The 14,199-nt window shown below is 31.7% G+C and overlaps 2 protein-coding genes across 2 annotated transcripts; both read left to right on the top strand.

Annotated features, from left to right (window-relative positions):
- Positions 1-2,795: 2,795 nt before the first annotated feature.
- Positions 2,796-3,140, top strand: LOC145127642 (uncharacterized). The gene has a single exon (XM_079062796.1). The coding sequence runs from the start codon at positions 2,796-2,798 to the stop codon at positions 3,138-3,140; it is 345 nt and encodes a 114-aa protein (XP_078918922.1).
- Positions 3,141-8,954: 5,814 nt separating this feature from the next.
- Positions 8,955-10,345, top strand: LOC145125154 (NAC domain-containing protein 104-like). The gene is made up of 3 exons (XM_079060643.1): positions 8,955-9,308; positions 9,440-9,708; positions 10,123-10,345. Exons 1-3 carry the CDS (start codon positions 9,143-9,145, stop codon positions 10,255-10,257), a joined length of 570 nt encoding a protein of 189 aa, XP_078916769.1. The 5' UTR covers positions 8,955-9,142; the 3' UTR covers positions 10,258-10,345.
- The last annotated feature ends 3,854 nt before the right edge of the window (positions 10,346-14,199 follow it).

Raw genomic sequence — 14,199 nt, 5'->3', positions numbered from 1 at the left:
ATAGAGCTTTTTACACTTCTAAACATCATGAAAACATCCAAGAAACCAAGGATCAAAGGTGTTTACGGTCCAAGGTGTTCTTGGACCGTAAACCCTAAAAAGGGTGCCAAAAGGTGCCCTAGTCCCTTCTAAGCCTTGGAAACTAGCCTAGATCCCTTCCTTGATGTGCTTAGTACTTGAAAACATCATAAAACCATAAAACATTTGGGTTTACGGCCGTAAACCGAAAGGGAAATGGTCCAGGGACCGTAAACTCCTAAAAGGAGTGAAATGGTGCCCTAATCTCTTCCTAAGGCTTAAACATGAAGTAGGAATGCTTATTGTGATCTTTAAGGCTTCAAAACGCAAAATGGTCAAGAAACATGAGTTTACGACCGTAAACTCAATGAGTTATGGTCACAAAACCGTAAACTCAAATAAAGGGTTCCCTTGAACCCTAAACTCCATAGCAATGTCCTACAACACTTAGATGCAATCCTTAGGACTTATAGCACTTATATAAGGTGTTTTACATGTCCTAGGATGTCTTAACTTCGTTAATTAGTTGTTTAAAGACTAATTGGATACATATATGTGATATTATATGTTAACTAGGATCATCGTGTGTGTACAAGTCTTCACTTGACACCTAGCATCCTATGCATTCCGTTCATCCAAACCACTCACTACAGGTGAGTTCATACCCCTTAATTAACCTTTTAAATGTTTTTAAATGCTTTTATGGGGGGATACAAGTTGAACTATTATAGTTATTATATCAATCACATGTGATTAATAACTACCAAACAAGTGGATTTCTTACTTTTCAAACTGTGTTATCAAACTGTTTTACTTCAAACTGTTTTACAAACTCTTTTACTTATCAAATACTTTTATTAAACTCTTTTAACTTATATTCTGTGTACCTATATGGATATAATTATATAAGTAGGATTGGAAGGACTTAGGACTGATAGCTCACCTTACTTCCTGTTCCTTGTTTTGTTGTGGACTTAGGGTATTCGGGTTATTTTTCCGAAGGTCGTTTGAATCCTAGTTATATATCATGTATATGTGTATAGATATAAAAGGTTACTTCTTTCCTTGAGTTCAATGCCTTTGGGTAGCAAAGGTATACAAACATGTTCATATACACAAACAACATTACTAGTAAACTATAATAGGTATAGTTTAGGAAGATACTATTACTAGAACAATGAAACATACAATGAGTCAGTTCATTCATGAGTAATACATAGTGATGAGAAACAAACATAATACATAGTGATGAGAAACAAACATAATACATAGTGATGAGAAACAAACATAATACATAGTGATGAGAAACAAACATAATACACAGTGATGAGAAACAAAACATACAAGCTAGACAGAGAAAGAACACACAATACAGCTAGCACATACATATACATATACATATACATTACTTACAGTTATGTGAGCCACTTAACGGGGGCATGGCACTACCTGTCATGACCCGTTTTCTATCCAGAATCTCCTTAATTGGGGAGCGTATGAGTTTGTGTATAGATCTATACTGTATTGACTATCCTACACCTTGCTGCTCGCTACAGTGGGACTTGCAAGTCTACGGGTGCCAAACGTCATTTCTTACGACGTCTTACATCGTCGTTTTACAATAGAGTCGGTAGCAGGATACAGGCCGATCACATGGTACTTTAAATAACAAATAGTTTAAAGTAATTAGTACAGTAGTAGTTACTTAATACAACACTACAGTACTATTTCATTTTCCCTTTACATTTACTTTGTGATATTCACACAATAAACAATAATGTAAGAACTATATTTTTTGTTAATGATAGTCAGATTTGGGAAAATACACACTCTTACAAGAGGCACACACACAGATACTAGATGCCTTGGTAGAAGGCTACTTTTAGTAGGAAACATAGGGTTTTCTAGGAGAGTTCAAACAATTACAAACTTTTACAAAACTTATACATTACAGACTTACAAACACTTTCATACAAATACAGACACTAATATACTTATGAACTCACCAGCTTTAAAGCTGATAAACTCTTTCAAAATAACTTGTATTCTCAGGTCACCAGTAGACAGGTACCGGTGCCAGGTTCTGAGAAGATGGAGCTCGTTCAAGACTTATCTTTTATTTTTGATGTATATTTTTGGTGTCTATATAACTTGACAGAACACACTTGTATGAAATTATATTATTAATGCAATGGATGATGTTGTTGCTTGTTTACTACTTTGCATTGTTGTGATACTGAACATGACGTCCTCCACCCCTGAACGTTTCCGTCATTCCGGTTTTGGGGTGTGACACTATCTCTCTTTTCCGATCTGGTTTGGGGGACACTCTGATGTTTTGAAAATAATATGTTGTGATGTTTGTGGTTTTGAAAACAATTATCGGAATCTTTATGTTTTATGAAAAATGGTTGACTAATTAAAAATGAAAAAAATTCTTTGTAAAATTGGGTCGTTACAACATGTTCAACTAGTGAAAACCTAGATCCTTAATTATAGGGTTGCATGAACACATAGGATTTGTAGTTATGCTCATAACCAATCATAGATATAGTTGGCAAGTTACCAGAGGCTCCTGTTGGAAAGGTCGTCATGCTACTAATGACAGACTATTTCTCAAAATGGATAGAGGTTGAAGCCTTTGTTCAAGTAAGTGACAAGGACATCAAATGTAATATCATGACTAGCTTCGGGATCCCGACCGAATTCATATGCAATAACGGATCCTAATTCATAAGAAAAAGAACTAGATACTTTTCACCAGTTGAGGAATTAAAATGATAACATCCACTCATGTTCATCCTCAAGCTAATGGTCAAGCAGAATCTAGTGACAAGATCATAATCAACAACTTGAATAAAATGTTAGATGAAAATAAAGGAAGATGGGCTGAGGAACTTCCTTTCGTCCTATGGGCGGATAGGACTACATCAAAAATAGCAACAGGTCAGACTCTGTATTCCTTGGTGTTCAGAACAAACGCCATGATTCCAACTGAAGTGGTGATCCCAATGGCAATATACCAATTCCAAAATCATGAGAACAACGATGAGATCTTAGCCCAGGATCTCGACACTGTCAATGAACTCATGGATCTTTCTAGGATCCGCATTCTTGCTTAACAACAAAGGATCGCCAAAGCATACAATAAAAATATCAAAGTCAGAAGATTCCTGTTAGGTGACTTGGTCCTTAGAAAAAAACATTGCAAAATACAAAGGATCCAAATGCAGGCAAATTGGCACCAAAACAGGAAGGGCCATATCTTATTGATTCAAAAGCACGAAAGGAGGCATATTGGTTGGCTACCCTAGAAGGAGACATCTTGCCAAGATCATGGAATGCTATACACCTAAAAGTATATTTCATGTAAGTTAAATCTTTCATTTTCCAACATATTCGAGGTACGCATTCTTTACCCTTTACTTTCTTTTAAATTCTTTTATTTACTTTTTTCTTAAAAAAACTATTATTGACTTAAGCACCGGAGGGGCGTTAGCTAGGTTAACGCCCAGCACAAGCTAATATTTGCAACATGCAGAAACTCAAGGATCCTAGTTGCTACGAATAAAGATTGATCATATCTCCTCCGACTAAGGGTGCTTAATCCCCTCTAAGGTTTAAAGACTTAATGACCTCTTTCTCACGAGTTTAGGTTTCTACACCTCGCTTGGACTCATGATATCTTACTATGGGATGTGAGTAATGGGATCATTTCACGCTTTAGTGACTTGGAAACCCTCTTATTTCTGAGCATATGTTAAGAGACTAACGTTTAATCTACGGTTTATAACATTGTCATGTTATCTTATGTTGGGATCTTCCCCAATATATCCTAAGTTGGGATCTTCCTCAGAATATTTAAGTTGAGATTTTCCCCATTTATTTTCTTATGTTGGGATTTTCCCCAGTATTTCTTAAGTTGGGATATTCCCCAGTATTTCTTAAAATTGGGATTTTCCCCTGTAGAAGCTAAATACAGATTTTCCACAGCAAATTCCTAAGTTGGATTATCTTCAGAGGAATCATTCCCTATACGAGCTTCAAGATCATAGGAAACTAAAGGACTTACAATACGAAACCTCTCCTAAGTCAAAAGTCTTCAAAAGGTCAAAACTAAACCTAAGGGTCATTAAGTTCTATCTATCCTTGTTTCTTAAAAAAAATACTTTCCTACATTATAACTAAAGGTTTGTCTCTTTAAGGATCCTAATTGTTTAAAAATCCTACGCAGATAAAGATTATTATGATCCTAAGAGTTCTTGTAAAATCTAAACTCTTTAGGATCCTAATAGTCTAGGGATCCTTAGAAAACATACTACTACAACCACATCAATCATGTCAACCATGCAAGAAAAGATAAACAACCATAGCATCAGATAAAAGGGGTTGCCCACTAACCCTACAAAAAAAGAGTAAAAAAAATTTCTTACAGTCCCAGAAGCATTCAAATTGTTTTCAAACCAAACCTAAACTACGGTATGATTGTCATCACCTAAAACCTTCTCTGCATCTTTCTCTTCTCCTCCCAAATTCGGTTGCCCTATAGGATCCTGACTCGTATTAACAGGCTTACCAGTTAATTTATCTAGGGCTTCACGCCAGCCAACCACATTCCAGGATCCTGCATTAGCCACATCCTCTGCGAGTTTTATTTTCGCCTCCCAGATCGCCACAACAGCACTACCCTTCACCTCAGATTTCACATCCTCGTTCTCCGCAACATGCTCATCATCTTTCTCGGCCTTCTCTTTGCTCGGTAGCTCCACCCTCATTATGAGATCATCTTTGGTGGCCTTCTAAACCCTCTCCTACTCCTTTAAGGCTAACTCGGCCTTCTCACCCCTGATCTTCAGATCAACAGTGGACTAGGAAATGTGGTTGGAGACCTAAAACAAGAACAACATGAGTAAAAGAGAGATCATGATATAGATAGAAAAAATAAGAATTCTAAAAATACTTACAACTTGAAAGAAAGAGACCCGCTTCTTGAGTATCTCCTCGACTCTGAGATTTTCTAGGCTCATATTTTTTGTCTCACCAGTTTAACTCTTCCGGGAACCTAGGGTCTTTACATCAATTTCAATTTGAGCCCTCTTCGGAGGAAGAGAGGGGGCAACCTTTTCCTTCTTAACCACGATCAGACCGCTAGACATGTCATCTTCCATTAGAGAGGACAAATTGAGTGCTGGAGTGAGTAGCTTTGGATCCTGTGTATTGAAAAAGATCCTCATTAGTGCAGGATCCTAAAAATAAAGCAAATAATAAGAAAAAAAGGATCCTCACAGGTAGCCATTGAAGCAGTAGTGGAAGAACCTTCTTGGAGACTAGAGTGTTCGAGCTTGAAAGATCTACCAGCCACAGACAGAGTGAGAAATTTTGCAACTTTGTCTTCGGTATCGTCAACGGAGGGAGAAACTTCTTCAAACATGAACTTTGCATCTCAATAAACAAAATAAGAAAGTGAAAATGATTTTTTGATTTTGGCAGGAGATCCCCATCGAGAATAGAGTCACGCCTCACAAAAAATACTTCTCCTTCCAAGGTCTATCATTATGTTTTGATTTCAGAACAAGAAGAGTTATATAGGGTTTAACCTTGAGTAGAAAACGAGAGTTCCCAAAGTTGGAAAGATCGTAAACATGAGCCAACTCAACTAAGCCTATGCCTAGATCATTGGATATATGAGATCTTAATGATTTCAAAAAAAAAACTCAGATATAATGCCAAAGAAAGGGTATTTCAAACCCAAAGAAAATGGGTATTAAGGGAAGCATACCCAAGATAGTGTATCTGTAGGAAAATCTCCATTATCTTTTAGGGACTCGGTATCTTCATCATCATAGGCCAGGATCTTTTGATCATTGAATTCATTATCATAAAGGGCAGTGATACTGGCGTGTAAATGAGCTATCTTTTTCCCCATGGTCGAAAGATTGGAAAAAAAAGAGAAGGAGTAAGAAAGATACCTTCGGAGATAGCCATTGATGGTCGGAAGGAAGTAAGAGGCAGTAATTCACTATTTACCCCTATTTATCTTAGTAATAGAGGAGAGAAAGTTGATTTAACTGTGTCATCATGAGCATCAAATGGATAAAATTCTATCCACTAGGTTTTGAATTTCAAAAACCTTATCTCTGTTTAAATAAAGTTATACATTTAAATATTCAAAATTAACTTAAATATTTTGCAGTTATAATTTGGGGAAAATTGATAGGGCCAAGATCCTCAATCCTATCCAAGATGTCGGATCTCAAAGATATCTAACGATCCTAAAACATATGTCAGGATCTTGATTATTATTGTTATTATTTTCTTATGAAATTTAACGGCTATATTTCTTATTTATTTCTCGCATGTGTAAAAATGGTCAACATAAGACTCATTCTTAATGAAGAAACGTTTCAATCATGCTTAAGACCCGGAAATACCAAGTCAAACCAACGTGTTGATACTTATTCAAGAGGATCTGGGAAATATCAGAGTTTTTACACATATACTATGCACACTTCACGCAACTAGACTTACTGCAACATTTGTACTCATATACTTACATCCATTTCTGTAACTCACATTTCAATCAATACATATATATATATATATATATATATATATATATATATATATATATATATATATATATATATATATATATATATATATATATATATATATATATATATATATACATAGGGCTCAGTTATTGTTGAGAACTAAAAAAAACATGTGAACTTGCGAACTCATAATCAACTCATCATTTTTCAACACCAAAAACACAAATATTCTCCAAATGGTGCGTCTAAGTCATATTTAGGCTAAAAAAATTGACAAATTTTTTATTTACTTTCGAAATTTGCATCTATGCACAATCAATAGTCATATGGACTGATAATGAGCACAATCAACAGTCATATGGATTGCATGCAGGTGTGAAGAACCAGCAGCCATATGGACTATTGATGAGCAATCAACAGTCCATGTGACTGCTGATTGTCCTCATCAGTAGTTTATATGACAGCTGATTGTGCTCATCAGCAGTCCTACAAAAAAATAAAAAAATAAAAAAATAAAAAGAAAATCGTCAAAACTTTTTTTTTTTAGCCTAGATATTGCTTAGACGCAACATTTGGAGAAAATTACTATTTTTGGTGTTGAAAAATGATAAGCTGATTATGAGTTTGCAAGTTTTAACAAATCTTTTTGGTTTTTAAAAGAACATGGCTATATATATATATATATATATATATATATATATATATATATATATATATATATATATATATATATATATATATATATATATATATATATAGAAAAGTTCAATAGAGAAAAACATTATTAATCAATGAACAAATGAACCAATCCAAAGCGTCGAAATTTAAAGTGATCAATTGCAAAAAAAGGGTTGTAGACTTTTACAATGGATACACATACACCGGATTATAACAAAACCCAATTCCTATTTTCGTTTAAAATTTTTTTTAGGCCATGTTTTTTATCGAAAAAAAAATCGAATATACCGTTGTTCACGATTTTTCATCCTCTTTCCATAGAGATCCATTATAATATATAAAAAACGAACTTTTTTTTGGAAAAAAACTCACTTTATTTTCTTTGTTGAAAAGTTAAGGTCTATTTTTTTATAGAAAAAAAATAAATATATCAAAATTCATACTTTTTGGTACTTTTTAAACATAGATTGATATTCATGTTAAAAAAAAACCTATATTTCAGTTCAGATTCACATTGTGAACCTGTTCAGATTCATATTGTGACCTGTTCAGATTCACATTGTGAACTTTCTCAGATTCACAGTGTGCATAATGGTACTTCATATTCACAATATGAATCTCAACTGATCGAGTTTTTTCACATTGTGAATGTTAAAATTTGAAATATTTACAGTTTAGATTCACAATGTGAATTTACACTGATCGAATTTTTTTTTATAGTCGGTGTTGATGTTTATTAATAGAGTACAAAAAATTAATTTTTTTGGTATAATTAGTTTTCTTTTTATAAAAATAAAATTAAATATTGATAAAACTAACAAAATGATGTGGGTTTTTTTCGGAAAAAAAAATTGTTTTTATATATCAATATGAATCTCTATGAAAATAGGACGAAAAATCGAGAACAACGGTATATTCTGGTTTTTTTATAAAAAATGTGGCCTAAAAAAAATTTAAACGAAAAAAAATAAGTGAGTTTTTTTGGTAAGGAGATATATTTTTTGGTATAATCCGGTGTGTGTGCGTCATATGTAAAAGTGTACATCTATTTCCTTGGCGTTAATCATTATGATTTCCGACGTTCACGATTGGTTCTTTGGTTCCTTGTTAATTATGGTTCTGTATTGAACGTTACCCTCTCTCTCTCTCTATATATATATATATATATATATATATATATATATATATATATATATATATATATATATATATATAGGGTGAGGTTCAATAGAGAACCATAATTAACCAAGGAACCAATCTTTTTTTCAACTTTTAGAACTTATTTTTTATCAAAAAAAAACTAAAAATACAGAAATTTATAACTTTTTATCCTTTTTCCAATGATATAAAATTCGATTTTTTTTTTTTACGTCAAATTCACAATGTGAATTTTTGAAAATTCACAACGTGAATCCGGATTCACACGGTGAATCCGAAAAATATTTTTCACATTCACAATGTTAGTATATATGAATTTAGATATTTTTAAATTTTTTTTTCGATAAAGAATAAGCTCTAGAAATTAAAAAAATGATTTGGTTCCTTTAAAAACCAATAATTATGGTTCTCTATTGAACTTTTATATATATATATATATATATATATATATATATATATATATATATATATATATATATATATATATATATATATATATATATATATATATACACCACCCTTTCCTCTCTTTGTGGTGATTCGTAACTTCTAACTCACGTCAACCCTTCTCACTCCCATATACTTTCTTTATATGTACTTTTTTATGTATATGTATGTGTGTATGTGTCTCAAACACTATATAATCAATACATTGGAAGGCTTTTAGGACACATTTACAACCCTACATCAGCGTTAAATCTTGAAGAAACCCCATAAAGTTTATCCAAGTAAAGATGGGTGACAACAGAAATGTTAGCCTGCCACCTGGTTTTCGATTCTGTCCTACCGACGAAGAACTCGTGGCCCATTTTCTTCAACGTAAAGCCTCTCTCTTGCCTTTCCACCCCGACATCATCCCTGATCTTGATCTTTATCCTTATGATCCTTGGGACTTAGATGGTAACTTGAAATCTTCATTATTTTCTTCATCTAAATTTTTTTAAACCAAAATTAACAGTATATATGTTATAAAGAAATGGAGGAGATTATGGTTGATGAACATATATGCATGCATGCATATGGTCTTGCAGGTAAGGCTATGGTGGAAGGTAAGAAATGGTATTTTTTCAGTAGAAGGTCGCAGAATCGAGTAACGGCAAATGGATATTGGAAATCTTGTGGTGGTGATGAACAAATCATTAGTTCAAATGGTAGCAAAAGAATTGGCGTGAAAAAATATTATGTGTTTAATCTTGGTGAAGCTCCTGAAGGCATAAAAACCAATTGGATAATGCAAGAATTCAGGGTTTCTGATGGTGCTAATTCATCTAGATCAAGAAGAAGAGACAACTCCAAGATGGTAAGTAATCCATCATTCACCCTTATTTAATTATTTTTAAAAGAAATGGCTCACATTCATGACTACATAAGTTTCGAAACAATACTTGATATATCCCAATACAATTTATTTTATATATTATGAAGTCAAACGTTGCACTTTTTATAGCATACACTTAAAAATCAGTTGAAATTGTTAATTAGACAAATATGTGACCTCATAATGGGTTGAGTGTGGAAAACTCCTATATTATTGATATATAGATATAAAAGAATAGCTAGATGGATACAAATAAAGAGATACGAACATAAAAAGATACTATATCTCTTTAACAGAAAAAATGTTGTTACTATTTTCAAAATTTCCATTTAATGATTTGATGAAATGGGTTTTATTTATTTAATTTTTATCATCTATTCAATGTATCTTGTTCAGGATTGGGTAATATGCCGAGTGTATGAGCATGACTATGATAATGATGATCACGACGATGATGGGATGGAGCTTTCGTGTTTGGATGAAGTTTTTTTGTCATTAGATGATTATGACGATATTAGTTATCCAAATTAAATGGAGATTAAGGTTGGGTATATTGATCCTTCATTACTTGATGTAAACTTTTCTTATTGTGAAGTATTATTTAAAATTTCGTTGCAAATTAATGAGTGTTATTATTGTTCGGCAATCTACACTACATAGGATTAAAAAGTTTATGTATTTGCTACTGATTGAAGTTACAGAAAGATAAATTAATTACAAAATTGATATTTAAATTTTGGTTGCAAATTAATGAGTGTTAATAATGACATATATAAATGTGAAAAAAGAGAACCCTCCTGCAAAAACGCACCAAACCCCTCAAAGTGAGGGTTTTAGTGGACACTATTGCCTGAGATTTTCTTGCATGCATTTTCTAACATCATAAAATGGTTATATGTAATAGTGAGTTTTAATATCTTTTAAGCTCGATCTTTTGACAGATTAATTTTTTTTTTAAATTACTGTTTACTATTGAAATTTAAATAGATAACAGTTATATTAATATAAAATTATCTAATAAAATAGATAACAATTATAAAATGATATAAAATGAGATTTAAATATATAATTAAAAACGGGTTAACACCAAATTTAGTTAACAAACTATTTTAAATGCTCATAAAACATAATTTTATACACTTTATTATATCAAGACCAATCATAAAAAGTTATTTCTGTTAATTTTTTTATAACAAATATATTATTTTACAATTTTTTTAAAATTATATTTTTGGCAACTTTTTGCCTAACTTATTTTTACAATTTTGTTTACTAAGTTTTTCTACAACTTTGTTTTTTTTAATATTATGAAAGCATATACCCAAAACAATGAGTGTTTACATGTTTTTTTACAACTTTAACGATAAAATTTGTGAAGAAAATTATAAGAAAGAAGATAAGAGAGAAACGAAAAAGTATTTAAAAATAGAAATTTTGTTACAAATTCCCGATTTGTTTAAAGAGAATGTAGGTACATCAAAAAGTCAGAAAATGTAAAATATGATTGTAAGAAAAACAAATTTTAAAAAAGTTTGAAAATATAAGAGTATATTTAGAAAACTTATGAAAAAATTTCGTGTGTTTATTAATCAGTTGGTTTTTTTTTTAAATTAACTTATAGATTGTTTAAATAATCTTACCAAATGCATGCTTAATCCAATGAAAATTTGATATGATCATTATAAACATAAAAAATAACAATATCAATAGTTGTTATCCTTTAATATTTCATTTGTTTCAAAAGTAAATATTGTACTTTTTGCCAATATATAATTCATCAAAACAATTTTGTTTACTTATTAATATCATTCAAAATTATTAATAACATTTATTTTAGTATATAAAGGTTTTTAGTTGATTATTATTAAAAAACATTCTTAAATATTTTACTATTAGTCAAATAACATAGAGAAAATATTTTGTTTTTTTTCTTTTGTTATAAAAAAATAGTTTACTATTTGTTACCAATTATTTTAATTGAAAATATAGAAAATATTTTGTTTTTTTCTTTTGTTATAAAAAAATATTTTACTATTAGTCAAATCACTTTTATTTTAAATAAATAAACAGAGATATCACCTTCCGATCATCTACTTATCGTGTTGGATGCACGAGGCATGTTTTATTTTGTTCTTTTTATGGACGTTTGTATTTATATTTTTACATATTTAATCATGTAGTAAGGAGATAAAATTCTCAAGTTCAAAGCTGAAAATTATGTTTCTCACTTTGTTGTTTTAAGAATATTATAATTTATTATCGTTTGGTTGAGATCCGTTGATATAAAAAACCAAGGGTGGCATTTACCTTTTTTTACATTACTCATCACAAAATACAATGTTTTTAATTGGCATATAACTTGATCAATTTCTTTTCACTAATAATTGAATATCTAAAATAGCCATGAATAAGAAATACTGAGAAAACTCATAAAAACATTATAGGTGTCGTGGATATTGGGCAAATAAGTAAAATTAGAAAATAAAACTTTCAAAAAGAGGATTAGCAGTTTTTTTCCGGATAAATCAAAATAGAAAAAATCATAATATGAACTTGAAAAATAAGCAAACATTATAAATTGAAAAATACCCGAATTCAAAACTATGAACTTTTCTTTTTATGGAACGGCTGATTTATTGTATTTTTGGGAGGAGATGCTCACGTGAAGCAAAATGTGGGACCCAGTGAGCAAAATGGACTTGTATGGTGGGCCCAATTAGGACAAAAGCCCTTTCTTTAGGTTTATACTTTGCTAGTTGTCTTGTGTCACAAAGCATTGGAACACAATTTCCAATTTTTGATAAGTTTTTAAATTTTATAAAATTATTTATTTTTGGGTGGTTGCTTAGGGTAGCATGAGTCGCATGTGATGCAAGCAAACACCCCACGTAACTAAGGCCTTGTGTCCTACAACTATTTTTCAAACATACATCATATCTTAAACTTATAACACTCTCGTCAAGAATACATCACAAATGTAAATTGTTAATATATGTTTGATCTAACAGTAAGTGAATAAAGTATTTAACCTTGATATAAATGTTTTTTTGCTCCAAAGACATCGTGATTTACATCCTTTGTGTGTGACGACTTGCGTGCTAGTAATTACAATTTTAATCAAATTGGAATCTCTATAAAAACAAAATAAAAGTACTTGTCGTTACTTACTAATTGAACACGGCAACAATATTTTTCACTTTTCTAGATTGATTGGTATCGATCTAGGATCAGTAATTGTCATTAATGTATAATGGGTAGATGTAACATCTTTAATTACAAAGACCACACAATACTTGGTTTCTATGTGCTGAAATATTCATATTATTGATACAATTTTGTCAAAAAGATGATACATAACTACCAAGGTGTCAACATTAGCTAGAAAAATGTCTTTGTCACCCACATCGTTAACCCTATGCTTTTTAAATTAATATAGAAGGTTCCTTTATAGTTTCTACAATGATAAGTGTCCATATACTATTGGTAATTAAAAGTAATTAAAATAATTGAATTTTAAACGAAAAACTTAAAGGATTCTAGATTATTCCAGTGGATGGATAATCACAGATATATTGTTTTTATCTCTTATATGTCATATTTATCTATTTTCTTTTAGTTTGTTATCTTTTATCGGATCTTAGTGATATATGTATATCCGGTTTGCATTTTATTAAAACAAGTTACGTTATGAATGAAAACAGTGCATGTATTCACAATTAGATTCTTTAATGTATCAGAGAGTTGTGATCCTTAGGTCAATCATAGGTTAGCGGCGATCATGACAGGGGAGAAAGGAAAAGGAAGGAAAAAGGACGCAGATGTCATCGATGCCAATTCACCCTACTACATCCACCCATCCGACTACCCGAAACAGATGCAAGTTAACGACATATTGAACGACAATAATTTCAATGAATGGAAGCAGGAGATGACAAATTTTCTGTTTGCAAAGAATAAGATAGGATTGGTAGATGGATCAGTCAAGAAACCGGAATCAACATCACCCATGTACATGGCTTGGATGCAAGCCGAAACCATGATCAAGGGATGGATGACAATAGCCATGGAGAAAGATATTCGAACCAGTGTTAGATATGCAAACACTTCAGCCAAAATATGGAAGGACCTTGAAGAAAGATTCGAGAAAGAGGGAGTGCCACGTGCCTATGAGTTGAAACAATCGTTAAATGCCACCAGACAAGACGGATCTTCTGTTTCTTCTTACTACACGAAACTAAAGGCTGTATGGGACGAGTTGCAGCTTGTTCTTCCCATGCCCCGTTGCACGTGTGACGGATGTAACTGCGAATTGGGGAGAAGATTGAGTGAACTCAAAGAAAAGGAGAAGATTTATAAGTTTCTTATGGGACTCGATGATGATTTTTCTATCATCCGTACACAAATACTCGCTACGAAACCCGTTCCGTCCTTGGGGGCAATATACCATCTAGTGGCTGAAGATGAGCAACAACG

This window comes from Lactuca virosa, chromosome 7, assembly GCF_052849685.1.
Source record: "Lactuca virosa cultivar CGN04683 chromosome 7, Lactuca_virosa_CGN04683_v6, whole genome shotgun sequence".
Classification (NCBI taxonomy): Eukaryota; Viridiplantae; Streptophyta; class Magnoliopsida; order Asterales; family Asteraceae; genus Lactuca; species Lactuca virosa.
This window is presented reverse-complemented; position numbering and strand designations above follow the sequence as displayed.